This window comes from Bos indicus, chromosome 4 (assembly GCF_029378745.1).
Source record: "Bos indicus isolate NIAB-ARS_2022 breed Sahiwal x Tharparkar chromosome 4, NIAB-ARS_B.indTharparkar_mat_pri_1.0, whole genome shotgun sequence".
Classification (NCBI taxonomy): Eukaryota; Metazoa; Chordata; class Mammalia; order Artiodactyla; family Bovidae; genus Bos; species Bos indicus.
This window is the reverse complement of record NC_091763.1, coordinates 102929204-102955456: the sequence shown is the minus strand read 5'-3', so window position 1 is coordinate 102955456 and position 26253 is coordinate 102929204. Positions and strand designations below refer to the sequence as shown.

The following is a 26253-nucleotide window of genomic DNA, read 5'->3' as shown; positions in this document are numbered from 1 at the left end:
TTGGAGCCAGACTGTTTGATTAAAACAGAGCAGTGGCATCCTGCAGTATTTACAGAGGTCACTCTGTAACATCAGTTCAGGAAGTACTTTTAAATTCCTGGTTAGTGTGCAGGCATCTATATTGTGTTCTTTTCTCCTGTAGTCTGCACATCGGGACGTACAGAATTTCTGTCCGATCAGGAGTGTTTGCTGATTAGCATTTTATTATTGATCTCTCAGATAGTCCGTGCACCATCCCAGGGGGATGAGTTAAGTTTTGGGTACTTTATTAAAAGTTGTGCTTCTCTGAAGTTGGTTGTTCTGTGGGGAGAGCAGCATTTAATGAGTGGGTTGATAGCTTAAGCCCGAGCGGTTGTTCACCTGGGAGCGGGTTCTCGAAGAACTGCGGAGACTGACATAAGCAGTCCCCTGGGCCAGCCCCGTGGGTGCAGAGCTAGCAAAAAGGCCATGCACGGGGAGGAGGTCAAGGGTGCGTTCCAGGAAATGCCCAGGGAAGGGAAAGAGAAAGAGAAAGAGGGTGAGGGGCAGCAACAGGGTTAAGGAGAGGTCTCCAGAAAGCGGAAGCCTGTGCTGTTTGCAGGAGAGAGAGAAGACCCTGAGGAAAAGGGAGAGAAGTCAATTGATGGGGGTTCCTGCAGAGCCTGCCTTCTGCAATGCCGTGTTTGGGGTTCAGCTTATTCAGAGGAGATGTGTGGTTGGGGTAAGGGAGAGGTGCATCTGACCTTGGGGATGAAGGAACGACAGGGAGGTAACTGTGGTGACGGAGCGGGTGGAGGTGAGGGCGAAGGTGGCAGGGACCTCGTGTGAGATGGTGCCGATAGTTTCAGCAAAGTAGGAGAGATGATCTGATGGGAGTGTGAGGTTTCAGCCCCAGGGGAGAGCAGGAGCATGGCAGCTGCTGTGGCGATGGAGAATTCTCTTGCCTGGAGAATCCCATGGACAGAAGAGCCTGGCGGGCTACAGTCCATAGGGTCGTCAAGAGTCGGACACGACTGAAGTGACTTAGCACACACATTCTTTATATATGTATATATTTTTTAGTTGATTGTGCCTGATCTTAGTTGCAGCATGTGAACTCTTAGTTATGGCATGTGGAATCTAGTTGCCTGACCAGGGATCAAACGGGGGTCCCCTGCATTGGCAATGTGGAGCCCTAGCCACTGGACCACCAGGGAAGTCCCTGGAAGTGATTCTTCATGTGCTGCTGCTGCTGCCGCCAAGTCGCTTTAGTCGTGTCCAACTCTGTGCGACCCCATAGACGGCAGCCCACCAGGCTCCCCCGTCCCTGGGATTCTCAAGGCAAGAGTACTGGAGTGGGTTGCCATTGCCTTCTCCGCTTCGTGTGCTGAATAGTTTTTAAATGACAAGTCCCCTAAGGCATTTTGTATAGAATTTAGAGATTCCAGAGGCAGTTTTCATACAGCTTTTCGAGAATTCATCTCACAGCCCAAATTTAAGCTCACACAGAGTATTTTCTTTTCTTGAAGCCTAGTAAGGCTTGAAAGAGGGAAGACTTGTAGCCAACCTTTCCTTTTCCAAACAGTAGTTGAGTGGCTTTAACTAAGTGAGCAGCTTAGTGTGGGTGTTTGGATCCTTTATAAGTGTCTTAAGGATTTTTCAAGTTTCATAGAAATTGAGCTTTTGAAATTTTATGTATTTCTCTCTCTGCTTATCTGTCTATACCTTTGCATGTGTACGTAGAAAAGTACGCTTAAGTGTTTAACCCAATGAATTTGCACAGTGTTGTTGTTGTTTAGTCTCTCAGTCTCTCAGTTGTGTCCAACCCCATGGAGGCTCGTCTCTTCATGGGATTCTCCAGACAAGAATACTGGACTGGGTTGCCATTCCCTTCTCCAGGGGATGTTCCAGGAATTAAATCCATGTCTGCTGCATTGGCAGGCAGGGCCACCAGAGAAGCCCTGCACAAACAATACAGGGGTATAATAACACTGAAATCAAGAAATAGAATGTCACTTGCCCATCCAAAGCTCCGCCGTGAGTCCTCTTCTCCCAGTGTAATCCCTGTCCTGGTGTAAGAGCTGAAATGGTAAATTAGCATGTGCAGTCATGTCATACACAAACTTGTCCACAGCTTGTTGCCAGGGTTAGGGTTAGTTTTGTGCAGATCTTGAAGGTGGCCTCAGCCATCTTCCTGAAAATGTCGTGTCAGTTAGGAGGCTTGTGGCTTGGCATGGGCAGCTGACTTCACATCTGTTCATTGCACTCGTGGGCTTGTGCTGCCCCGTGCCCTGCCGGGGAGTGGCTCAGATGTGTTTGCTTGGTGTGTGCGAAACACCCATGGGTCTCTGGGATCCTGGGCTGTTGCAGGTGGTTCTGGATCTCTCCCAGGTCCTGGGTGCCCCTGGTCCTCTGCATACATTGCAGGGAGTGCTGGTGACTCCTAGGTAGCTTTAGGGCCTCTTCATCCTGACAAACATCTCCTCTACACTGACTTTGAGTTCAAACCTGATGAAGTGGTTTCATTGACTTGAAGATTATTTGTAAATGTCAGAAGAATTGCCAGCATTTAAAAATCAGGAGATTTCGCATCAAAATGTAGATGTGTGTCTTCTCTTGGAATGAACTAATACTTGGCCTCACCAAGCCTGCTTTCCTCAATTGGGGCACTGTGCTGGGACTGAATCTCTGTGACCCCTTTTCTTCCACCCTGTCCCCTTTATTTTGTGAGGTTCACTCCTGAACCTCTTCTCTCCATTGTGTCTCTAGACACTTGTGTATAAGAGTCTCCTGAGATCACAAAAAGAGAACGAACCTTCAAAGTCTCCAAAACTTTTGTATCTTTGAGGTTTTTCTTGGTTCCAGTAATTTAACTATTTTCCAGCAAGTTGCAAGGTTCACTCTTGAACTTCTTCTCCCCCTTGCTTCTCTAGGCGTTTGTGTCGAAGAGTGTTCTGAGATTGCAAATGGAGAACCTTCAGACTCTCTGACACTTTTTGTATCTTTGAGAATTTTCTTAATTCCAGTAACTTAACCATTTTCCAGCAAGTGTATCTAAACCCTGGATCACAAGCTTCTAGCCAGAATCAGCAGGCATGGTATTATACTTTGTTTAAAATTTTTTTAAATTAACCTTTTATTGAGCAGGTCACACTTTCACATGGTTCATCACTTACTCACGGAGTGTGTCACCCCATCAGTTTGGAGACCACCACCTGGGCTATCTGACCAGAGGGTCAAGTGCTCAGGGCTGGAGGCTTGCATGGAAACCCCAATTCCATGACTTCTAGCAGCCAGCCTTTGCAGGTTCCCTAACCTGTCTAGCTTCAGTTTCCTCCTTTGTAAAACACCGTGTTGGGGAAATTAAACGGTATAATGCCTGCAGGGTGCTTAACACATAGCGGGCAGTCAATAAATATTAGCATTGATTCTCCAAGTGAATGCACTGCTGTGTCTTTCCTGATTCTGCTGTGGGTTTTCCTACACCAGATGGCAATGGAGGCACCAGGGTGACTTGGGGGTAATTTTCTACCCTCCCTAGGCCTCCCCAGTGAAGATGCAGCACACAGCAGGGGTTCTTCGTTGGGCCAGTATTGTTGCAGGGGCGTTTGTTGTCATTGTCAGGGTGGGGATGAAGACTACAGACAATGGATTGGGAGTCCAAAGAACTGGGGACCTCTGGGTGCCTCTAAGCCTCTAAGGACTGCATTTTCATTTTTTAAAAGTTCTGTCTTAAGGTATTTTGGGGCTTCCATGGGGACTCACTGGTAAAGAATCCACTTACAATGTAGGAGAAGCAGGAAATGCGGGTTTGATCCCTGGGTCAGGAAGATCCCCTAAGAGGGCATGATAGCCTACTCCAGTATTTTTGCCTGGAGGAGGATCCCCATGGATAGAGGAGCCTGGCCGGCCACAGTCTGTGGGGTTGCAGAGAGTCAGACATGACTGACTGACTGAGCATGCACAGGGTATCTTTGGTCTATGAGGGCCTTTTCTTTTTGTCTCTGCAGCCAAGCAGAAGAAGGAGGAATTGTATCATGACAGTGGGGTGGTTTAAAATTCTCACTGAGTATACCCTGTGTTCCTTATTTAAATAGCATCAGCAATCAAGAGCCTTTTTCTCTTAGAGGCCACTGATGCCTCTAGAGAAATCAACCAAGGCTTACACACAAGCAGGAGGAAAAAAAAAGTTTATTTAAAAGAACAAATTGTAACTAGTATTTAAAAACAGAGAATAGAAACCTCCCTCAGTAAATGTAACAATGTGTATACTTAATTATTTGATTTCATAATCTTATGTTATTCCAGTTGAGGAAAGGGAGAAGATGGGAGGCAGATAAGAAACACAGGACTGGGGAGAGGCTGGCAAAGGATGGAGAGAGACTGGGGGAGTGGTGGGGGGGTTAATGAGTTCAGAGAGGGGGAACCAGCTTAAACATGTTCTTTGCCAAGCTTGCTGTTGACCTAGACTTGTGGATACATTTTAAAACTGCCACTTAGGTTAAAATTGTTGTGTTTTGAAGGAATTTTATTAATAATATGCCTAGAAGAAAACATGTTAGCAGTCTGGTTTTTGAAGTGGGAGTAGTCAGAAATCAGTCTTTGGGTAAGACGTGTGAGTTCATGCTTTAAACATTGGTAGATGAAATGCAATCCCTTGTGGCTCAGCAGGTAAAGAATCTGCCTGCAATGTGGGAGACCTGGGTTCGATCCCTAGGTTGGGAACATCCGCTGGTGAAGGGAAAGGCTACTCACTCCAGTATTCTAGCCTAGAGAATTCCATGGACTGTAGAGTCCATGGGGTCGCAAAGAGTTGGACATGACTGAGAGACTTTCACGTCACTTCACTTCATCAGTCTCAAAAACAGGATAACCACCTCTGTGGATCAGAAGTGGAACAGAACTTCGAATAGTGGGGCCAACGTCAGCTTTTGTCAGGTGGGGAGGCTTGACTTGGAAAGTGCAGCTGAGAGCTAAACACAGCAGATGATAACAGCTCAGAGGTGGTACTCAGGCATCCACGGCCAGCAGGTGGAAAGAAGTTGATTAACACTTTTCTTCTGAGAAGCTTCAGTAACTGGCCTGCTGGCTAGAAGGACAGGGATAGGAGTCTTAGAGGTGATGCTGAGGCACTGGGGCAGGTGTTAAACTGTGCATTCCTGCCCCCTTGGAGAGTCTGGAGAGAGGCCTGGAGATCCATATTCTTAAAAGGTCTTCAGGGGATTCTGAGAGCAGGACCACTCTGAGAAACACTGCACTGGGAGAAAGGAAAGACAGCTTGAGAATAATGCTGCCGCCGCCAAGTCGCTTCAGTCGTGTCCAACTCTATGCAACCCCAGAGACGGCAGCCCACCAGGCTCCCCCGTCCCTGGGATGCTCCAGGCAAGAACACTGGAGTGGGTTGCCATTTCCTTCTCCAGTGCGTGAAAGCGAAAAGTGAAAGTGAAGTCGCTCCATCGTGTCTGATTCCTAGTGACCCCATGGACTGCAGCCTACCAGGCTCCTCCGTCCATGGGATTTTCCAGGCAAGAGTACTGGAGTGGGTTGCCATTGCCTTCTCCTGAGAATAATGAGAGCTTACCAAAAGTAAGTTGGGATAAGGTTTACTTTGCACCTAGGAGTTTTTGTATTCAAGCCCTGGGCCTGGTTGCTTTAAAAAAAAAAAAAAAAAAAGTAAGATTTCCATGGTGATACAGTGGCTAGGAATCTGCCTGCCAATGCAGAGAACACGATTTCAATCCCTAATCTGGGAAGATTCCACATGCTGCGGAGCCACTAAAACCTGTGAGCCACAACTGCTGAGCCTGAGCTCTAGGGCCTTGGAGCCACAACTACTGAATCCATGCCCTGCAGCTACTAAAGCCTGTACACCTGGAGCCCGTGCTTTGAAACAAGAAGCCACCAAAATGAGAAGGCTGTCCTCTGCAATGAAGAGTAGCCCCCATTCACTGCAACTAGAGAAAGCCCGCATGCAGCAATGAAGACCCAGCGCAACGCTAAATAAATTGTAGGAAACACACATAACCTGAAATTACCATTGAAGAACCTTTTGAAAGTGTGTAGTTCTGTGGCACTAAGTACATTTGCAGTGTTGTGTGTAACCAGCATTCACTGTCTGGTTCTCTTGCTCCCGCCCCCAGCCCCTGGCAACCACTAATCTGTTTTCTCGCTCACTGGGTTTGTTGATTCTGGATATTTCATGTAAATAGAATCGTACAGTATGTGTCTTTGTGGGTGTGTCCGGCTGCTTTCACTTAGCATAACCTTTTCAAGATTCATCCGCGTTGAAGCGTGTTTGAGTACCTCGTTCTTTTTTATGCCCGGATAAAATTGCATTGTATGGATATACTACACTTTGTTTATCCAGTCACCTGTTGATGAGTGTTTGAGTGGTTTCCAGGGGTTGGCTATTGTCAATAGTACTGCTGGGAACATTCCTGTAGAAGGTTTTGAGCACCAGGTTTCCAGTGTTTTTAAGTATTTACCTAGGGATGGTATTACTGGGTCATATGGTGATTTTCTGCATAACAGCAAACTCTTTACCATAGTGGATGCACCAGCAGTGTATGAGCATTACAATTACTCCACATCTTCCAGGACTTTTTTTTTAAATTTCTTGTTTAAAAAAAAAATTCTGGCCATCCTGCTGCTGCTGTTGTCGCTTCAGTCATGTCCGACTCTGTGTGACCCCAGAGACGGCAGCCCACCAGGCTCCCCCGTCCCTGGGATTCTCCAGGCAAGAACTGGAGTGGGTTGCCATTTCCTTCTCCAGTGCATGAAAGTGAAAAGTGAAAGTGAAGTTGCTTAGTCGTGTCCGGCTCCTAGCGACCCCATGGACTGCAGCCCACCAGGCTCCTCCGGCCATCCTAGTGGGTGTGAATTGGTGTCTCATTGTGGTTTTGACTTGTGTTTCCCTAATGACATGGAGCATCTTTTCTTGTGCTTTTTGGCAACAGTGTTGCTTTTAAATAGTCACCATATATTGAGGTGGGTATTGTCTTCTTAATGCAGGGTAACAGTTTTGAATGTTGTTGGTGCTGGAGGCAGAGAGCCCAGGATCCTAGTCCTGACTCTTGCCAGGCTTTGGGCAAGCTAGAACTCTCTGAGCCTGCCTGCCTTGTTGGTGCAACAGCGATGCTAACAGTAGCTTCCTTGGAGGGCTTTGTGAACATCAGGAAGGACCTGTAAAAGCATCTGGGCACAGAGTGAGAACTCTGGAGCCATTGTCCTTGTCTTTGTCACAAACGAGGCGCTCTGTCTTTGTATCTGTGCTTCTTTCTTAGTGTTGAGGATGGCAACCTGGAGGGACACATTGTAGTTTTCTATCTACTGTGTGAGGCCCTGGGGAACCGTGTCTAGGTTGCCAGGGATAGTGATCCTCTATATTCATTGCTTCCGGCCCAAACTCTAGTTTATCTGGGTTGTCAGGGGAGTAAATGTGTTACCAGCCCAAAGCCCAGGAAAGCCCATTTCCTGGAAGGCTCCCATGGACCTAGGCAACTTTTTACCATTTACAGAGTCCTCCTGTGGCACCACCCTGTGCGGTCCTGATGCAGAGCTGAGCCAGGAGCCAGCTTCGTGCCTCTTTGGATTTAGTGTTGAGATGTTATTTTTACTGCATGGTTCTTTTAAATATTGTTTAATGCCTTTCAAGTTGATAGGGCTGTATTGGCATGTAAGGAACATATTGGGAAGCCATTTTTATTATATAGAATTCTTGGGGCCTCCCTGGTGGCTCAGTGGTAAAGAATCCACCTGCCAATTCATGGGTTTAATCCCTCATCTGGGGAGGTCCCATGTGCGCGGAGCAACCAAGCCTGTGTACCACACCTATTGGGCCTGTGTTCTAGAGCCTAGGAGCCCAACTACTGAGCCCACATGCTGCAGCTCTTGAGCCTACGAGCCCTAGAGCCCATGCTTCACAACTAAGAGAAGCCGCTGCAACGAGAAGCCGCAACTGGAGAAGAGCCCCCATTCGCCACAACTAGAGAAAAGCCTGTGCAGCAACTGAGACCCAGTGCAGTCAAAAATAAATAAAAAATTTTAAATCTTAAATATATATATATATAAAACAGAATTCTTGTTTGCTGTGTAATTATGAAGATTTTTTGCGTATAGCTATTCAAGAATGATAATCTAGAAATGTGCCTTGAAAACTTTTGAGTGCAGTTCGACACACCCTCCCCAGAGAGGTTGTGTGGTGTTGTGAGAGAGCAGGGGCTTTGGAAGCTGATGGATGCGTGTTAAAACCCGAACCACTTACTGACTGTGGGCCTTGACCAAGGTACTTCATCTTTTGGGTCCTCATCTCCTTCACCAGTAAGGTGAGAAGGATAATGGATCCAGCGGCTGGCCTGAGTGGTGGTTACTGTTGAGAAGAGCCTGTAGCTCTCTTAGTTCGCCATTGCAACATTTTGTTTTGTTTTGCTATGGTAAAATATACATAATATAAAAGTTTCCGTTCCACTGATTGTTAAGTATACAACTCTGTGGCAGTCATTGCAACATTTTTATTGTTGCGTTATTTCTTCTTTTTGTGGCATTTAGCCTCTCTCCTCATCATACCTGGAGGTCACACCTGGCGACAGGTGCCCCTTCCCCTCCCCTCCTGCTTGCCCCAGACTGGTGAAGTTCAGTGAGCTGCAAGATCTCTAGCCCAAGAGGGAAAATGCAGGCGTCTTGGGAGGCTTGGCTATTGATGGAGGCTTTCTCAGGGTCCTTACATGGTTCTTCAGGTGGTATTAACTCTCATTACCAGTTTTGGAGGCAAGGTCTCCTGCTTCTGTCCACACAGGTATTATACTGTTTATTAACATCTGACTATGGGATAGGGAAGAAAAAGATTTCAGGTTCTTTTTGGCTGTTTTCTAGAAACTCTAATTAAGAGCTTTGGGAAGAAGTAGAAATTGAAACTGTTTAACCATTATGTCTTAGGGTTATTTTGGTACTTCATTAATCTCTCCTTTGGAAAGGGACTAAAATAAATGTACTGCTTTGGGAAATATTCTGCCATTTCTATTTCCTTCTCCTTTGCTCTTTCATAATTGGCATACTTTCTAAGGTTTTCTTGATTCTTTATTCACTGTCTTTTTGGAACTTTGAACTCCAGAGAAAGAGAGACAGACATAGAACTTTACTGTATTACATGCACAGTTAGTCATTTATAAGTAATCTTTCTAAAGAAAAGTCTAGGGGTCAGCATCTTTGTATTGAATTTTTAATTAGGTGACTTAAGAAATGTTCTCAAACACACACAAATGTTATTGTTTCAGATACCAAATAAGAATTATTCTTTCTGTAATTGTATCTGTGAGCGTTAGGAATATCTTTGAGTAAGTAGGATTAAGAAACTCAGCCTTCTTAAGGAAATAGCAGATGTGAGCAGTGGCCTTCTTGACTGCTTCATTGTTTGGTGAGACATTGATGGAGGGCTTTATGACGGATAGAGCAGGCTGTCACCACCTAAAGCCCCAGACGAATGTTGGTATCTTGCCCAGCGGGACAGCCAGGGATCAGGTACCTCCTGATGTGATGCAGTGGGGCACCTGGAAAGTACTCTTGCTAAAAACATTGCTCCTGAATCTCATAAAGCCTCTTAATGTAACACCCAGTTTATAGAAAATTCGAGGGTTGGAAGAACATGTTAAATGACACCATGAGAATATAGTCAACTAAATATAGAAGGGCTGTCTACAGGGACAAACGACCTTTTTCTGTAGCAAGTGAATAACGAGAGATTTAAAAAAGAAAAAAGGCAGGGGAGACCTGTTAACCAAGTAAAGGAGGCTTGGGAGACACATTACCCTAAGCAGTTGTGCACCTGCGTTCAATCCTGATTTGCAAAAAGCAATTATACAAAAATATTTTGAGGCCGTCAAGGAAATCTAAGTGTGGGATAGATAATTAGATGATATTAAGAATTACTTTTAATTTTGTTGGCTGCGATAATGATTGTGGTTATGATTTTTAAAAGTCCTTATCAGAGACACTGAAGTAGATACTAGTGAAATAAATGGTGTCTGCAATTTGCTTTACTTTCATTTAAAAAAAAGCTGTGAGGAGGGGTAGATGAAGTGAGCATAGAGAAAGCTGATGTTCACACTGGATAATGTGTTCCAGTCTTTTAGCTTCTATATGTCTGAAAATTTCATAATAAAAAGTTAAAAATGCTGCAATTGGTTTACTGGTGGCATTTAAACACTTCACTTTAAATAGTGAAAACAAATACAGAACTCTCCAGGCTGGTAGAACCTCAGCTTTTAGAAAATTGCCTTTTGGCTTATCTGCATATTTGGTCTGGTTGGTTTCTTGGCAAATTAGTATTTACATTAACTTCATGTTATTCCTCATCCTGAAGTCCCCAGGAGCCCTCAAATAAACCAAGAGAAGTCATAATTACAGATACTTAGAGAGTTAACGCTATGGATAATTGCTAATCAGTAGGCTGTTCATACCAATAAACAGGCAGAAGAGGGGGTTTGGGGAAGATTGTCAGTGAATGGAAATAAATTAAGTCAGGAGGAGAATAATTTGTGTGCTTGACTGAGTTGGCTTGTAGAAGTGTATGTAAATAGCACTCTGGTCATGATTGCTAAAGGTGGTCTCTTCTGACTGGTGTAGAATCTGGGGTTCTCCCACCACGCCTTAAATGAACATAGCGCTGTAGAGTGTGGGGTCGAACTTTTCTCTCTCTCTCTCTCTGCCTTGATGGAGTCATTTGACTTCAGTTTGTTGCCATCTCTCTGTAGATGATTGCCAAATTGGTATCCTTGGCCCAAATGACTCAGTTGGGCGCTAGAATCACATTTCCCTCCACCTGGACTTGGTTCCCTGCCTTCCTCGCCAGCCTCGCCCGAGGCTCCCCATGCTGGCTGAGCACCATTCACACCAGCTCTTGGTTCCCTGCCTTCCTCACCAGCCTCGCCTGAGGCTCCCCATGCTGGCTGAGCACCATTCACACCAGCTCTTGGTGCTCTGCCTTGGGCGCCATTCTCGCCAGCCCTGCCTTAGCCATGTCCTTAGCCGTCTTCTCAATTTATAATGATTGTCTCCTCTTCTCCACTGTGAGGCCCCCAAGCAGGACACCTTTCTGTCTTGGTTGACACTTCACACCCTGCACTTTGCTTCCGTTGTCAGTAGACATTTGTTGGATTTACAAGTGAATGATGAATGAATGAATGGACACGTCTGGCTCTGGGCTAAACCTGGGAGACAGACGTGAATGATACAGTTTTTTCCTCCAAGCATCTTGGTCATTGGCTCGGGGAGGGAGATGAGTAAGCCAAAAGTTACAGTTTTAAGTTGTATGAGAAAAGCACACAGAGGTTCTGGAAGTGATGGGAACAAGAAGTCTGGGAGCATGATTGGAGTTAGGGAAAGGAGGAGGGATGGGTATTTGTAGGCGAGGAACCAGCCTTTCCAGAAGCAGGGCGGTCAGAGAAAACTTTACATGGTGGGAGTGTGTGGGCTGGCTGTCAGGGAGGTGACACCAGCAGGACAGGATGTGACCGGAAGATGAGGGCTCTTGTGTCACAGCTGAGGACTGTGGATTTCCGAAGGCTGTTAGGAACCCTTGGAGGATCTTAAGACTGGAATGTCGTGGACGGATTATTTCTCTGCTTGCTTTAGAGAAACCTCAGATGCACAGAAATGGAAGGATTGGATCTCTGTGTTAGAACACCTTCCAGATGGGTTGAAGGTGCTAGGAGAGGCTTCAGGAATTTAGGGTGGGTTGTGGCTGGTGGGGAGAGACCACAGCCCTGATGGATTTCCCTGGGCAGGAGCACACTTCTGATCAGGCTGAATTTCCTGACGATTACAGCATTTTTTAGCATGGCTCCTCTTGGGCTAGAGCCCTAGGGGCTGGGGCACATGGGAAGCAGGTAGTCACACAGCTCTCGGGAGGCTGTGATGAACAGGAAATTGTCACGTTGGAGGTGTTCACCCTTACTGGGCCACCACTCCTTGTACTGGTGGTGTGTGACACCACTCAGGAAGCACTTGTCACCGCAGCCGCTTCTTTGCCATCAGAGGGATGTTAAAGGATCCTCTGGGTTCTCCTGGTTCTTGAACCAAACTCAGGGTGAGCAAGGAAGCAGCTTTTGTGTCCAGGATGTCAGAACATCCCTGCCTCCTGTGCTCTCCAGGCCCTTGGAAAGCCCGTCTCCTCACAGAGGCTGATGATGATCAAGCAGTGATTAAGGGCCCAGACTTCAGTGTGGCAGGGCTCGAAGGATTTGAGAGTGAATTACAAGATCCTGACTGTGAGAAGGACTTATTAATATTCAAAGAGGGAGGATCAGGTTTTCTTAGGGGCCTGTTAGGTACCTTTTAGATACCCAGGGCTTCCCAGGTGGCTCAGTGGTAAAGAAACCGTCCGCCAATGCAGGAGACACGGGTTCGATCCCTGGGTCAGAAAGATCTCCTGGAGAAGGAAATGGCAATCCTCTCTATTATTCTTGCCTGCGAAATCCCATGGACAGAGGAGTCTGGTGATCTACCATCTGTGGGGTTGCAAAGAATCAGACACGCCTGAGCACACATGCATTAGATAACCAGGTGGAATAGTCTGTAGCGGGCAGTTGAATCTGTGACTCAGAATTGCTTTGGACTGACTCTTCTTTCCTGCCCCATCCATGTCATCAGTAACTAACTTTATTACTGGCCTTCTGTGCAGTCTGTCCTGTAACTTCTCTTGCATTCTCATCTGTCACACAGTCCTCTCTCCTGGCCCCGTCGGCTGTGTACCTGTGGGTGCGATTGAAGTTTTGTGCTTCTCTCTGCTCTGCCAGGCTTTTTTTTTCTTTTCTTCTGCAGGGTAATTTTGATAAGAAGCCCACTTTGCTACAAATATCCAGTGGCTCCCCCATTGTTCACTGACATTCTCACGCTCTTCAGCCAACTTTCCTAGTGTTCTCTCCAACCAAGCGGAGCCACTACTGTTTGTTACGCAAACACACCCCACATTGTCCAGACGTGGAGCCTTTGTCCGTGCTGCCACTTCCAGCCAGCGTGGCCCCCCACTCTCTCTCTTAGGCCTCTGGCTCCCTTGATATAAAGTCAAAACTCAGCTTAGAGGTGAATTAAGGTACTGAGCATAAGCTCTTGACTGTTGGGAGGGGAGCCACCCAGGAGGCAGATGTGTCTCCTGGTCACTTTGTTTCAGACATGTGTGTTTGTGCAGAGACTGATGGCCTCGGGCTCCCATGTTTGGGGGTGAAGTGCCTTCTCATGCTTAGTCACAGGACGTCGTGTGCCATTCCAGCTCTGAGTGAAATTGGAGATGGAAGATTATCTTGAAGCTGATGGTGTCCTTTTCCCTGTTGTTCTGGGACTGTGTTTTGAATTAAATTATTTTAGAAACAGATGGCCGACTGAGAGTTTTTTCGCCTTTGTTCTTAGTGAATTGAGTATTTAGTTGAGTTTGTTTTGGTTACTTAAAGTGCTGACAGCCTTGCTTTCCAGGTTGGTAAAAGAGGATTGCATTTTATTTAGGAAAAAGATAAAGTGCGACAGAACATCTCCCAACAAATATTCAAACATGCTTTGAATTAAATCAACATTTTAATATCCTTACCTCCTCAAATAAAAAAATCGTGCACAGATAGAGAGAGGCCCAGATCCCAATGGGAAGCTATCCTGGTGTTTCAATGATAATAGTATGCGTGTGGAAAAGCTTCATGGGCCCATTATTTCAGGACTGTATGGTTGCAGTTGTTGTTTTCTGAAGTTGCTCGTTAGTTCTTTTCCTGTTTCAGTGATGTCACTAATTGTTATCTGTATCTCCATCTCTTGAGGAAGAAGGGGAAGATGTGACTAATTACAGCAGATTTCTTCTAGGGAGCTGCGCAAGTTTGATACAGAACGGAACCCAGTTCTGTTATCTGTGGAAGGTTCTGGAGCTGTCGTCTCCCTCTCTGACCAGGATTGTATTATGCCAGTGCTGTGCTTTTTATTAGCTTTTATTTTTCCAGTTAAAACTGAAGCCCCCACCTCTGATGTAGTAGCCATGTGCCAGTTTGGGGACCACTCTTTCCCTTTCTGGGGAATCCATATTATGTCCAAGGTCCAAAGGCTGCAGGGTTGACTGGCAGTGTGGCATGTGACCTGGGTGAGGCTAGTGGGGCACTCCTGGCTGGACTCTGAGCTTTGCAGGAGTGAGGTCATGAAGCAAAGGCCCAGAGGGTCCCCTGACGGCTGTGCCGGTCATGGTTCCGGCCGGGCGGTGTCAGCTGACTCTCCTTGCAGAGACCCCAGCCGGCTCCCTCACTGTCGGCATCACTGGTCTCTTGACTGTGTTCTGAGCCTGAGCCACCTTGTTCGTTCTGTAGACCCTCTGGTGTCTTCCCACTGAATCCCTTCGTGCTTGTGTGGCCAGAGCTGTTTCCACTGTGAACAACAGAGAACCCTGACTGAGTAACCCTCACAAGCAAGCAGGCAAGTGTAGGGTTACATGTCAGGCCTGGACAGGGGAAGCCCACGCTTTCACACCCATTTTCAGGAACGTTGTATCTCATGAGGAGAAGAGGGAGCCAAGACCCAGGGATGTGTGAGTTACTCAGGGCCGGCAGCCCCTGGGCCCGTGGTGGCCCGGGGCCGGGCCTCAGGCCCACAGGTTTCCTGTCGTCTCTACTCTATCACAGAGCCTTTTGCTTGAGCCAGGAATGAATGGTGTTGTCTTGGTCACTTGAGCCGCCCTGGCAAAACGTCAGACTGTGTGACATCAACAGGAATTGGCTTCCTTCTAGCTCTGAGGCTGGGGTCCACGATTGAGGTGCCGACAGGGCTGGTGTCTGTCGAGGCGCCACGCCTGTGCTTACAGATGCTGCCTTCTCACTGTGTCCTCATGTGGCCTTTCCTCCGTGCCCGGGCACCCAGGGCTGGTGAGCTCTGGTTTCCCTCTTCTTATAAAGGGTCCTGTTCTGTCAGATCAGGAAGGACCCTACCCTCATGACTGCCTTTAACCTCCATCACCTCCCTAAAGGCCCCATCTCCAAACACCGTCACAGGAGGGTTAGGGCTTCAACACAGAGACCTGGGCAACACAGTTCAATTCATGACAGATGGGCACTATGGCGATTCAGGAAGTTTACTGGTGTTTGTGACTTAATAATAGTTGAGAAACAAAGGATATCAAAGGAAGATTTCTAAAAAGAGTTTTTATGTAGTGCTGAGGTCTTAAAATACCTGGATTGGCCAGCATGCTCAGTTGCTTCAGTCATGGCTGACTCTTTGCAACCCCATGGACTGTAGCCCACCAGGCTCTCTGTCCGTGGGATTCTCTGAGTAAGAATACTGGAGTGGACTGCCGTTTGCTTCTCCAGGGGATCTTCCTGACCCAGGTATTGGACCTGCATCTCTTATATCTCCTGCATTGGTAGTTGGATTCTTTACCACTTGTGCCACCTGAGGTCTTTAAAATACTGAGGACTGGCCAGCAGTTGCTATTTATTCACCTCGAGCTTGAGTCTTTTCTGTGCAGAGAGCTCTTTGGTGATTGTTCTTTGGCTGAGCCCCCAGATCCAACCTGAAACGCTGAATCGGGAACCACAGTTTCCCAAACTGCATGGGACCTGTGAAGCCTGCCCTCTGGTTTCAGGCTGTAGCTCCCCCGACAGAGCCTGGCTATATCCTCTCATGTCTGTTTCAGCATCCTCCACTGACCTGGTTGCTGCCGTCCCCACCCTAGGCCAGAATCCCCTTCAGTACTCTCTAGCAAGTCTGTGCATCATGCCCTGTTTGCACTCACCCTCTCTTCCAGGTGAGGGTCAAAGGCTGCTTCCCCTCTGGACCCCATTTCCTTCTCCCTTCCCAGCCCTCTGGGCTTTGCACCTTGTACTTCTTCCTCTCTTGTGGGTTGTTCCGTCAGCATTGTTCCTAGTCTGGTCCTCACAAAGAAGGGTCTTTGTGCTTGGCATTAGTATTACCTGTGGTGTGGTTTTCAAAACACAGATTCCACCACAACAGGAACAGCAGCAAACACAGGTGCCCACACCGAGTCCTGAGCCCCAGGCCCAACCTGCTGAGTGAGAACCCGACTTATTTTAGTTTTTATTTGGAAAGCATCTTAGACATCAAGCAAAGCTGCGAAATTAACAGGGTTCTCATGAGCCCCTTTACTCAGCATCTGCTCTTGGCCCTGGTTAACCTGTTCTTCACGCTGTAGTAGGAGGGACTTTTAGATCATTATTCCGATCGTGTCATTCTTGCTTTATGCTTTTAAAGGATATCATGATGGCTTTTACTCTAGGGAGGGATTTAAGCTTTCCATCTTAAGACACAGACACACAAATCTCAAACAATTACAGAAAAGATTGATAAATTTAACCACATTAAAACTGATCATTTCTGTTCATCAAAAGACCACATAAAACTCAGATGTTCTTTATGTTACTATATATATGTGACCTGATAAATTCGTCTTTATAAGTAGTATTTCTTATCTACTAGATATTTGGTAATAACAACAGTACCACTTGGAGGAGAGAGTAGAAGATAGGTAGCTGGTAGAAGGTATTAATAGACAGTTGGGGTTGGAGAAAGAAAGAGAAGAGGCATACTCTTCTAAACCAGGGAGAGAAAAATGAAAGGTAGGAAAAGGAGGAGGATGGTTTTAAGAACGGCACTAAAATCCCTCTTAGGAAAGCCTAAGAAGTAGGTAAAAGGTGCTGAAGATTTGCCACATTGGGTATTGGTTTAATTATCTGACTGCTTTTGTATTTAAACACCTAGAGATTCTAGCAGGCTCTTGTTTTGTGGCAGACTTAATAGCCATGAAGTGGAGATGACTCACCCTGCTTTGCAAACTCCACAGTTCAGCAGAGAAGCTAAAGTAATGGTTCTATTTGGATGAAAGCTCTTTAGAGGTTTTTGATGTTGCTGTCCCTTGGGTTTTCCAGGCCAGCCCTCAGAGGATGTTTTGTTTTCTGAGCGCCCGTGCCTGCAGCTGTGAGCTGCCCCGCGTGGACGGTGGGACCTCACAGCTCAGTGTGCCTTGGCATAGGTTTCAGGGGCACAGAATTTAGCATGTACTTTCAATTCATTTATAACACAACTTATCGTGTTTTTCAATGTACTGTATTCACTAGCAGTCTTAATGAAATAGGCTGATTTGCCTCAGCCTGGTGTGGTGTGAAGAGCATTCAACCAGTGAGGGCTTAGGAACCTGCCTTTCTAGGCTGGCTCTGCCCTGATGCTATTTTGAGCAAGTCAGCTTAAACCCTGAGCCTCATTTGCCATGTGAGGGGGTTGCCAAGGTCTTAAAGGATCCATTCAGCTTGAAAAGTCCACGATGCCATGTTTTACTGGTGTATTTAGGGAAGGTTTCCAGATGGAAAAATACAACTTTCAAAAAGGATAAATACCAGATTATGCATGTGTGAATGAGACCAGCAACTTCCTAGAGACAGGCAGCTCACACATGAGTTTTAAAAAAGTTTTATTTTTTAAAATATTATTTATTTGTTTGTTTTGTTTTTTTGGCCATACTGTGCAGCTTGTGGTATCTTAGTTGCTTGACCAGGGATTGAACCCAGGCCCTCAGCAGTGAAAGCATGAAGTCCTGACTAACTGTTGGGTCACCAGGGAATTCCCAAGATTTTATTTTATTTTATTTTTTTAAAGAACAGTTTTAGGTTCATTCAGTTAGCAAAATTGAGAGGAAGGTAGAGAGATTTCCCATATACTCCCTGCCCCCACCCACGCATAGCCTCCCCCATTGTTAACATCCCCCACGAGACGGTACATTTGTTTCAGTAAATGAGCCTACACTGACACAGCATTGTCACCCAAAGGCTAGTTCCCTTTGGGGTTCTCCTTTGATGTGCTTTCTATGGGTTTGCATTGTGAATTTTCATCACTATGAATCTGCGTGGCACTTGGGCAGTTTCTGCTCTGTTCCATGCAGCTTGGCAGGGACCTACAAAGGAGAAGTGGGTGCAAGGTACGTTGTACCGTCTACACAGGAGAAAGTGGCTCAGTACTTGTTACTCAGGGTGTGGGTGGGTCTGGCCCCACCTGGGCGCCATGCAGAAGCTCAGCGGGCCCTCTCCTGCCCCGGCCCTGCCTGACAGTGCCTATATCTTAACAAGATCCCCCATCACGCGTGTAATCATCCCCATTCCTTTCTCCGTGTTGTCCAAGAGAAAACCTTACACTCTTGTGTGAACTTGAGAGCTTGAAAATTGATCTTCAGGGCTTGAAATTAGAGTCTTGGAAGCCTTTTCTACTGGGAGAGACTCACCTGGGTTTTCTAACCTCTTCCTGAATTAACTACAGAAGTGATTCCCATGGCATTTCAGCGGCTGTCTCTTTAGAGCTGATTTCTTTCTCCTGGGACTTGGCCAAAAGGAGGGGGGAGAAAGCACCACGGCTTGGCTCACCTCACAGTTCTTAATAGGAAGTTTTTGTTCCTCTGTTTTACTAGCCAGGAGAATTTTTCATTCTTTTGATCACTTTGCCTTCCCTGTTCCCTGTCCTTTGTAGGCAGAATTGATTGAATTCTAAGTTGCATCAGATACTTGGGCTCATAAATTAGCCACTAAATGCTTCTCTCTTTGCTGTTTTTTCTCTTGCAGTTTTCCAGTGCACTTATGAGTATATTTCTGATTCGATTAAGAAGGGATCTTGCTTTTTCTTCAGGTCTTCTATTTCAAAATAAATCGTGGCAGAGTTTTCAAACACATAAAATAATTTATTCTTAGGAAAACTTTTAAATCTATGTGCTGCATAGTTGCACATATTGTTATTTTATTACCTCTCAAATGTATCACTTCTGAGAGCAGCTGCTACTTTACTGTATTTGTAGTAAGTACCACCTTTACTTTTATCCATGCTTGGAATGTGGCAGGTAAATAGTAAAAGCATATAGACCAGAAATGCCAGAGCCTAGCTGTATGGAAGGCAACAGATGCCTAATAAATATTGCTATGAAACAACCTAAAGTCTCTGAGAAACAGTTTTCTTCTTTAATTATCTACTCATTTTTAAAAGTCATATTCCACAGAAAGTGAGCAGCTTTAAAGTAAGCAGCTTCTGTCTGGTGTAAATTTTTAACTTTCAGATGCTAATGGAACCAGCTAGAAATAGTTCATCTATATAAATTTATAATTGAATATAATTTACAAATTTTAGTGTGTACACAGAAGATCTATTCAGTTTTGTCTAAATGCTGCTCTTTCGACTTCTATGCCATGTAACAAGCTATCTTAATTCTGTATTAGGTCTCTTGTAACCTTACAGATTAGGTAGTATTTTTATTGTTCATTTATAACATCAGTGCTTGTTTAGATTTAACCACATTTTATCATTCCTTTATTCTCTGTTTATCCTCAGATCTTCCCTCCAGGATAATCACCTTTTCTTTTGATGTATATCCTTGTTTAGAGAGACTCTTCTATTGGTCTTCTGTTAGTATAACCACTTTTTAAAAAAATCTGAAACTGTCCTTATTTTTAAAAATAGAGAGTACTGCTGGTTATTCAAGTCTAGATGTCAGATATTTTCTCTCAGCATATTGAAGATGTTATTGTCTCACTGTTAGTTGGCTCCTAGTTCTGTGAAGTAGTTACCCGATGGTTAATTGCCATTCCTTTTCTCTGACTACCTGCACAATTATTATTATTAATTTATTTTTTTGGTCTTTGGTGTCCTATGGTATCATCACGTGTGTCGGTATGGGTTTTTCTTTTTTTTTTTTTAAATTCACCTGCTTTGTGATTCTTTGTCTTCCTGAATTGAAGGATTCATGTCTCTTTTTTCTAGCACTATCTCTTTTAATATTGCCTCCACCCAGTTCCCTCCATTCCTTCTTTTAAAACTTTAATCCAATGTGTGTTGTACTATCTCATTTTGCCTTCTGTATGTTCTTCACTGCCTTCTTTTGTATTTCTCCTTGTTTTGTTTCTCTGTGCTCCATTCTGAATAATTTCCAGGTCTGTTCCCCAGTTCACTAAATCTTCAGCTATGTCTAAGTTGCTGTTTGCTGTGTATTTTATATTGTATATTGAGTTTAAAGGGCTTCCCTGATGGCTCAGTTGGTAAAGAATCCGCCTGCAATGCAGAAAATCCCGGTTTGATTCCTGGGTCGGAAAGATCCGCTGGAAAAGAGATAGGCTACCCACTCCAGTATTCTTGGGCTTCTCTTGTGGCTCAGCTGGTAAAGAATCTGCCTATTGCAGACCTGGGTTTGATCCCTGGGTTGGGAAGACCCCTGGAGAAGGGAATGGCTACCTACTCCAGTATTCTGGCCTGGAGAATTCCATGGACTGTATAGTCCATGGGGTTGCAAAGAGTCGGACACGACTGAGCAACTTTCACTTTTGACTTATTGAGCTGTTAGTATAAGTCACTCACTGTGCTAGGCACTAGGGAGAGAGATCAATAGTTTCTGTCCTCCAAATGCTCAGAGTGTAATGAGCAGACATTTCATTTCAGCGGGACACGATCAGGGATGTGACAGGTAGGGAGAGACACTCACCCGCCTTTGGAGCATCGAGGAGGGAGGTGATGCCTGGGCTGCATCTGCAGGGCTGGTAGAAATAATCCAGGTGGAGAGCAGAGGGAGCGCATCCCAGGCAGCGAAGGAGAGGGATGTGCAGATCACTGAGCCACAGAGGATCTGGGCTTAGGGAACTGCAGGTAGCTCATTGAGCCAGAGTGTAGTTGGGATGGTGTGAGAGTAGAGCTGGGAAGGATGAGAAGTGAGCCTGGAGGTAGTCTGCAGCCTGGATGTGGAAGGTCCTATAACTAGGAAACTGCTGAACTCTCTTCCCTGCATAGCCGGTGGTGCTGTCAAAGTAGTCATGTTCATTTCTCATTAGAGCCAACTCTTCTGAAAGAGTAGGAAAACGGGCTTGGGCATCAAGGCAGGCTTCTACTAAGATTCCAGCTCCACCTGCAGCTGGGTGGTCATGTAACTGATTGACTTACCTTCTCCGAACTTCTCTTTCTCAGTGATAAGTGAGAAGAGATGAGATGGCTCTGTACGTCCTCCTCTATTTATAGTATTCTGTGGTGGTGTGATAAGGCAGGAGGAACATGTCAATGTGTGTATATAGACAGACAGACACAACATGCTTAAGTAAAAAGTGGTGCTCAAATTTATGAATGTTTGCTAGTATTATGCTGACAGTTAACTGGCAAGTTCTGGCTTTCATTTGGTTGTTTTTGAACCGTGGATATTCAATGAGTGGGTATCTGTTGATGGAGAATATTTTCATATCTGAAACAAAATGTTATCAGTGTGACTTTTCATTGCCTTTCAACTGAACTCGGCTGTTATTTTCTTAGATGAGCTCCCTCTGGAACAGCACAATCTTTCTTTCTCCTCCGTGGAGCTCATGCCGAGGGAAAGTGCTGTGCCCAGCACTGCATACGTGGCCTTAACAGAAACCGCTCCAGGGTCCCTGCAAAGCACTTCTCTCCACGTCACATCATCTCCATCCACCATGACTTTTGATACAGCCTTTTTTAACCAAGGAAAATGGACCCAAAGTACAGCAGATCCCAGCATCTTTGCGGAAAATTATGTGGCAGTGACGAGCAACGAGGTCCTAGATGACGATGAAATGGACAACTTCTTGCCAGAGACTTACTGGACCACCTCCCGTGTGGTTTCTCCGGTACGATACGTCACAGTCAGTCCTCCAGAGCCGCCCAAAGAAACCTTAGAGTCCGTGCTGACTCCATCGTTACCCGTCATACCTTTACAAGATGAAGAAGTGACGTCAGCCTGGCTAAACACAGAGCAACAACCAACCACGCATGCTGAGCTCCCCGGGCATTTCAATGCTTTTCAGTCAGCTTTTCCTACTTCTGAGGGCATAATTCCAATGCCTAGTAGGAATTTGGTGTTTTATCCTTCTGATGCTTGTGGGCACGTGTCAAGCAGGACTTTGCCGGAGATCGTGGCTTCAGGAGCAGAGGGCTCAGGAACCCTCCTTCTTAGCTCGCAGTCTTCCGAGTCCTGGCCACCAGGTGATGATGTTACTCAGCAGCCATCTCCCCCGTCAGGGCAGGTCTCACCGTCTCCAGAGGATGCTCTGGCCACAGATACGGACAGGTACCCTGATGTCACCACTGCTTTGGGTCAGAGTCTAGACAAAACCGTCTCTCCAGGCACCGTCCTGCACCGTCCTGCAGCTCTGTCGCCAATGGTCCTTGCTTTCAGCAGCAGCAGTGCACGTTGGGCTTTGTTTCCAACTCCTCTGGCATCTGGATCCTTTTCTGCTCAATCAGCTGGTGTGTCACATAACCCCTTTCTTCCTGGCGACTCCAGTGAGGCATCAGAATTGTCTGGCCACTCAGTGGTCCCAAGTGGTGTGGGTGACTCTCATGTCTGGAGCCCGGTGTCTTCGTTCAGACCGTACACGTGGTGTGTGTCCTGTGCTGCGGTGTTGTCCCGGCCTGTGCTGTCAACGAGCCTCACGGAGAAGGACACGGGATCGGGCGATGGTGCTGAGACCCTGTCCCCCACCCCCTTGGAAGCCAGCAGCATCTCTCCATTGAGCAGTGTTGTCACGGACTTCTCTGAATTTGAGGAAGATTCTCAAGAATTTAATACACTTTTCCCCTCCAGGCCGATGGTTCCTCTCTCTTCTCCATCCGGGGAAATCTCAGCCACCAGCATCAGTGTTGCAGCCGAGGGGGAGATGAGCAGTGTTGTAACTGCGCAGGTGTACCCTCCCCACGGCCACCCCTCGGTGCCTGTGTCACCTGATGCTGCTCTGGGCTCCGCCTCTGTCGCTCAAGTGATGCCGTCCAGCGTGACAGCCGTGCCATCCTCGGTCACCCCCGGGGTCCTTCTCGACTCTTCTTACCCCATCACAGCAAACAGAAACACACCGTCGCTCGCCGTCAGCGGACCAGGTCTTTTTACATCTTACAGTTTGGACCCGCCGGCAGAGTCTTCACTTTTCCCGGATCGAGAACCTGTCAATTTTTCCCAACTTGAAACTGCAAGTATTTGGGGTTCTGCATCCAGCTTTTTCTCTACTCCACCGCTGGAATACAGCAGCAGCGTCCCTCCATCTTCGGAAGTATTTGCTTCTCCATCTCTGAGGTCAAGGGATCTGTCTACCTTTGTTTCTCAGGCGTTTTCCAGCTTGGTTGAGACACCTACATTGAGTGACGCAATCAATTCTCAGTCACCTCAGCCCTCTGTTCCCGGTTCCACAAACCTGGAGTTTTCTCAGCCCTGGCCAAGCTCAGACTTTCTTTTAAGCACGTTCACTCTTCTCCCTGGTTACTCTGCAATGTCACGACACTCCAGCTTCCCCTCTGATTCCCTGAAGTTTTCTGAAGCGCCCACAGTGTCGCTTACAGACACTGAAGCTCATTTTACCTCAGCTTTCACTGAAACTACCTCCTCTGTTGAGTCTTCACTCACGTCCCGTGAATCCGCAGTCACCACCCTGGTGCCCTCCATCTCCGAGCCCGTTTTGACTGCTGACTCTCACTTCATGTCACTTTGGACTGCTGTTCCTACTTCCCCTGTTCTAACTGAACCTTCTCTCTTTTCAACCCCGGCACCTTCTGGTGATCTCAGTGCTGTAAACGATCACATGTCTGTCTTACCCTCTTTCTCGGAAGTCACCCCTGCCAGCACAGTGCTGGTCACTGCTGGGCACCTGCCGTCAGCATCCTCGTCTGTTTCTGATGTGACCCCCTCGCCTCTGCCTGCAGAGCCTGCAGGTGGTTCGCATGGGCCGTCCTTCACACCCGCGGATCTACCAAGGAACACCTCCACTGAACCAAGCATATCTGATACCAGTGGTGCCCCTGAGAATTCTGGCCACACCACCCTGAACAGCAGAACTGCCAGTCAGGATCTCCACGAGGGCGGCACAGTTCTCCCCGCACTGTCCCTTCATCCTGTGAGCACCCCCACTCCCGAAGCATCAGTTCATACTCCAGCGCTGGTCACCACCAAGTCGCCATACGTGTGTGATATTACAGTTCCTGATGCCTATTTGATCACAACTGGTAAGCCCCTGCTTCACGTCCCTTCTCTCAGTTGGGGTGATCTTCCAAAGGTGCTGATATGAAACGCGTATATGGTGTGCAGCTTTGGGGCAGAGTATAAGGTCTGGATCCAGACAACTCCTCACTGCTCTACCAGCTCCCGTGAGTTCTCCAGACAGTTAGCTTCTCTAAGCCTCAGTTTCCACAACTGTTAAACAGGGAGGATGGTGGCACTTAACTTTTTTGGGTTGTTATAGAGATTTCAATGCGTTAATGCATATAAAATACTTAACCTAGTGCCTGGCTTATCTAGTAAGTGCCCACAAAATATTACAGATTAGCAGCAATGAAAACAGATTTAGATGAGCCTTAGAAGTGTTTGCTGGGATCTTTGTCTTTGGAGTTCATAACCCGTTGGATACAGAGATGACACAGTTAAAGTAAAATGCCTTCATGTTTAGTTCAAGCAGTTAGTTGGACAAATGTGTAAGGGCCTCCACTGCAATTTCTTATTCATTTACTGTTCTCACTTTTCCTGGAAAAGAGGGGAAACTGTTTTTATATGAAAGTGTTAGTTACTCAGTGGTGTCTGACTCTTTGCAACCCCACAGACTAGCCCACCAGGCTCCTCTGCCCATAGAATTCTCTAGGCAAGAATGCTGGAGTGGGTAGCCATTCCCTTCTCCAGGGGATCTTCCTGAGCCAGGGATCGAATCTGGGTTTCCTGCGTTACAGGCAGATTCTTTAGCATCTGAGCCATCAGAGAAGCCAAGGAGAGCAACATGGGGTGACTTAGTATCCTCTGAACTGGGTCACAGATCTTGACCTTCTCCCCAGCCTGCTGTCTGAGTTACTGGCCAACAGGCAGCAGCTTCTCTTGCAGCTGCTTGGCTGTTTTAGCCGCAGGAACCCGGAGTACCCCGGATGTCATGTCTGAACAAGTCTGGCGACTGTGGTCTCCCATTAGACTGTCCCACTTGTTCCTCTGAGAAGTTGCAAGTGTGCATCAAGCCAGTGTCCTGTTCATATGCACTGAAGTATAATGTGCGGTTGATCAGCAACCTGGTTCTGCATGTTGCTTGGGATGGGGATGAGGGATAGAAAGGAAGAAGATGGCAGGAGAGGAGGAGCAGGCAGGGAGCCGAGTGGTCAGGGAAGGTGGAACTGGGAGGAGGGAGGAGAACGCACTGGGTCTTTTTTCTCCACACTGAGACCAGGGGAGCCCTTGGGTCCTCTGCACATTCATAATGACACTAACCTGCCTTGCAGTGCTGGCCCGCAGAGCCGTGCAGGAGTATATCATCACATCCATCAAAGAGGTGTTGAGGACCCACTTTAACCGCGTGGTGGAGCTCAAGGTGGGTCTGCATGGTGTGGAAATCTGGACGGGGAGCTTGGGTGGATTGCTCGTCTTAGTGGGAGCAGGACATTTGTTTTCCTCTTTCCCCCTCCCTCCTCCTGGTGGACACCTTCTTTTCCTTTGGATCACCCCTCAACCATCCAGTTCTCCAAGGAAGCCTTTCTGACCCCAGACGAGGCCAGGTTTAGTCCATCAGACGTGTTGGCAGAGTGGGAGCAAAGGGCTCTAAGACTCGAGTCTGGGGTGATGGCCTAAGGATCTTGCTTCCTTTGATTTACATGAAAGCGCTTGGATGAGAGTTTAGAGGGAATGTGTATGTATGTTTCTGTGCGTTGAGTGAGATGGGTTTCTAGGTGCTTTATGCTGGACGCCTGCTGGTGCCTCCTGTCCCCTGCTGAGCTCATACAGCCACGTTCTAGGCTGGCGCCATCCTGAACGGAGCTGTGAGCCACGTGTGGCTGTTGAGCACGTGCAATGGGGCTTGTCCTGAGTGAGATGTGCTGTCAATGCAAAATAAATACCAGATTTCAGAGACTCAGTGCAAAAGGGAATGCAAAATATCTCATTAATCATGTTTTTGCATTGCCTACAATTGGGATGATATTTCATATATGGTTTAAGTAAAATGTTTTAAAAATTAATTTCACCTGTTTATATTTTTAAATGTGGCTACTAGAAGTTTAAAAATTACATATGTGGCTCACATATTTCTTGTGGATAGCTCTGCTTAATAGAGTCAGTGCTCCTTTTTATGTGGGTTAAATACAATAAAACACCTTGAATTTTTCTGAATTCCTTATTTGGTTCCTGTTATTGACTATTCTTCTTTTTCACAGTCCTTGTTCTTGTAATTTTGTGCTTTTGTTGAGAAATTTGATGGATATGTGAATAATTAAAATAAAATAAATTAAAATAAAATTTTAATTATCTCTGAAGCCATACCCCTTCATTTAAAATTATTTTTTTAACTTTGT

The 26253-nt window shown here is 46.4% G+C and overlaps 1 protein-coding gene across 1 annotated transcript in view; it reads left to right on the top strand.

Moving 5' to 3' along the window:
• The window catches only part of KIAA1549 (KIAA1549 ortholog), a 126650-nt gene that overhangs the window by 26225 nt on the left and 74172 nt on the right, over positions 1 to 26253 (top strand). The window contains exons 4-5 of the mRNA XM_070787137.1: positions 21247 to 23940; positions 25189 to 25277. Of these exons, the coding sequence (XP_070643238.1) occupies positions 21247 to 23940; positions 25189 to 25277 (2783 nt within the window). The remainder of the gene's footprint in view (positions 1 to 21246; positions 23941 to 25188; positions 25278 to 26253) is intronic.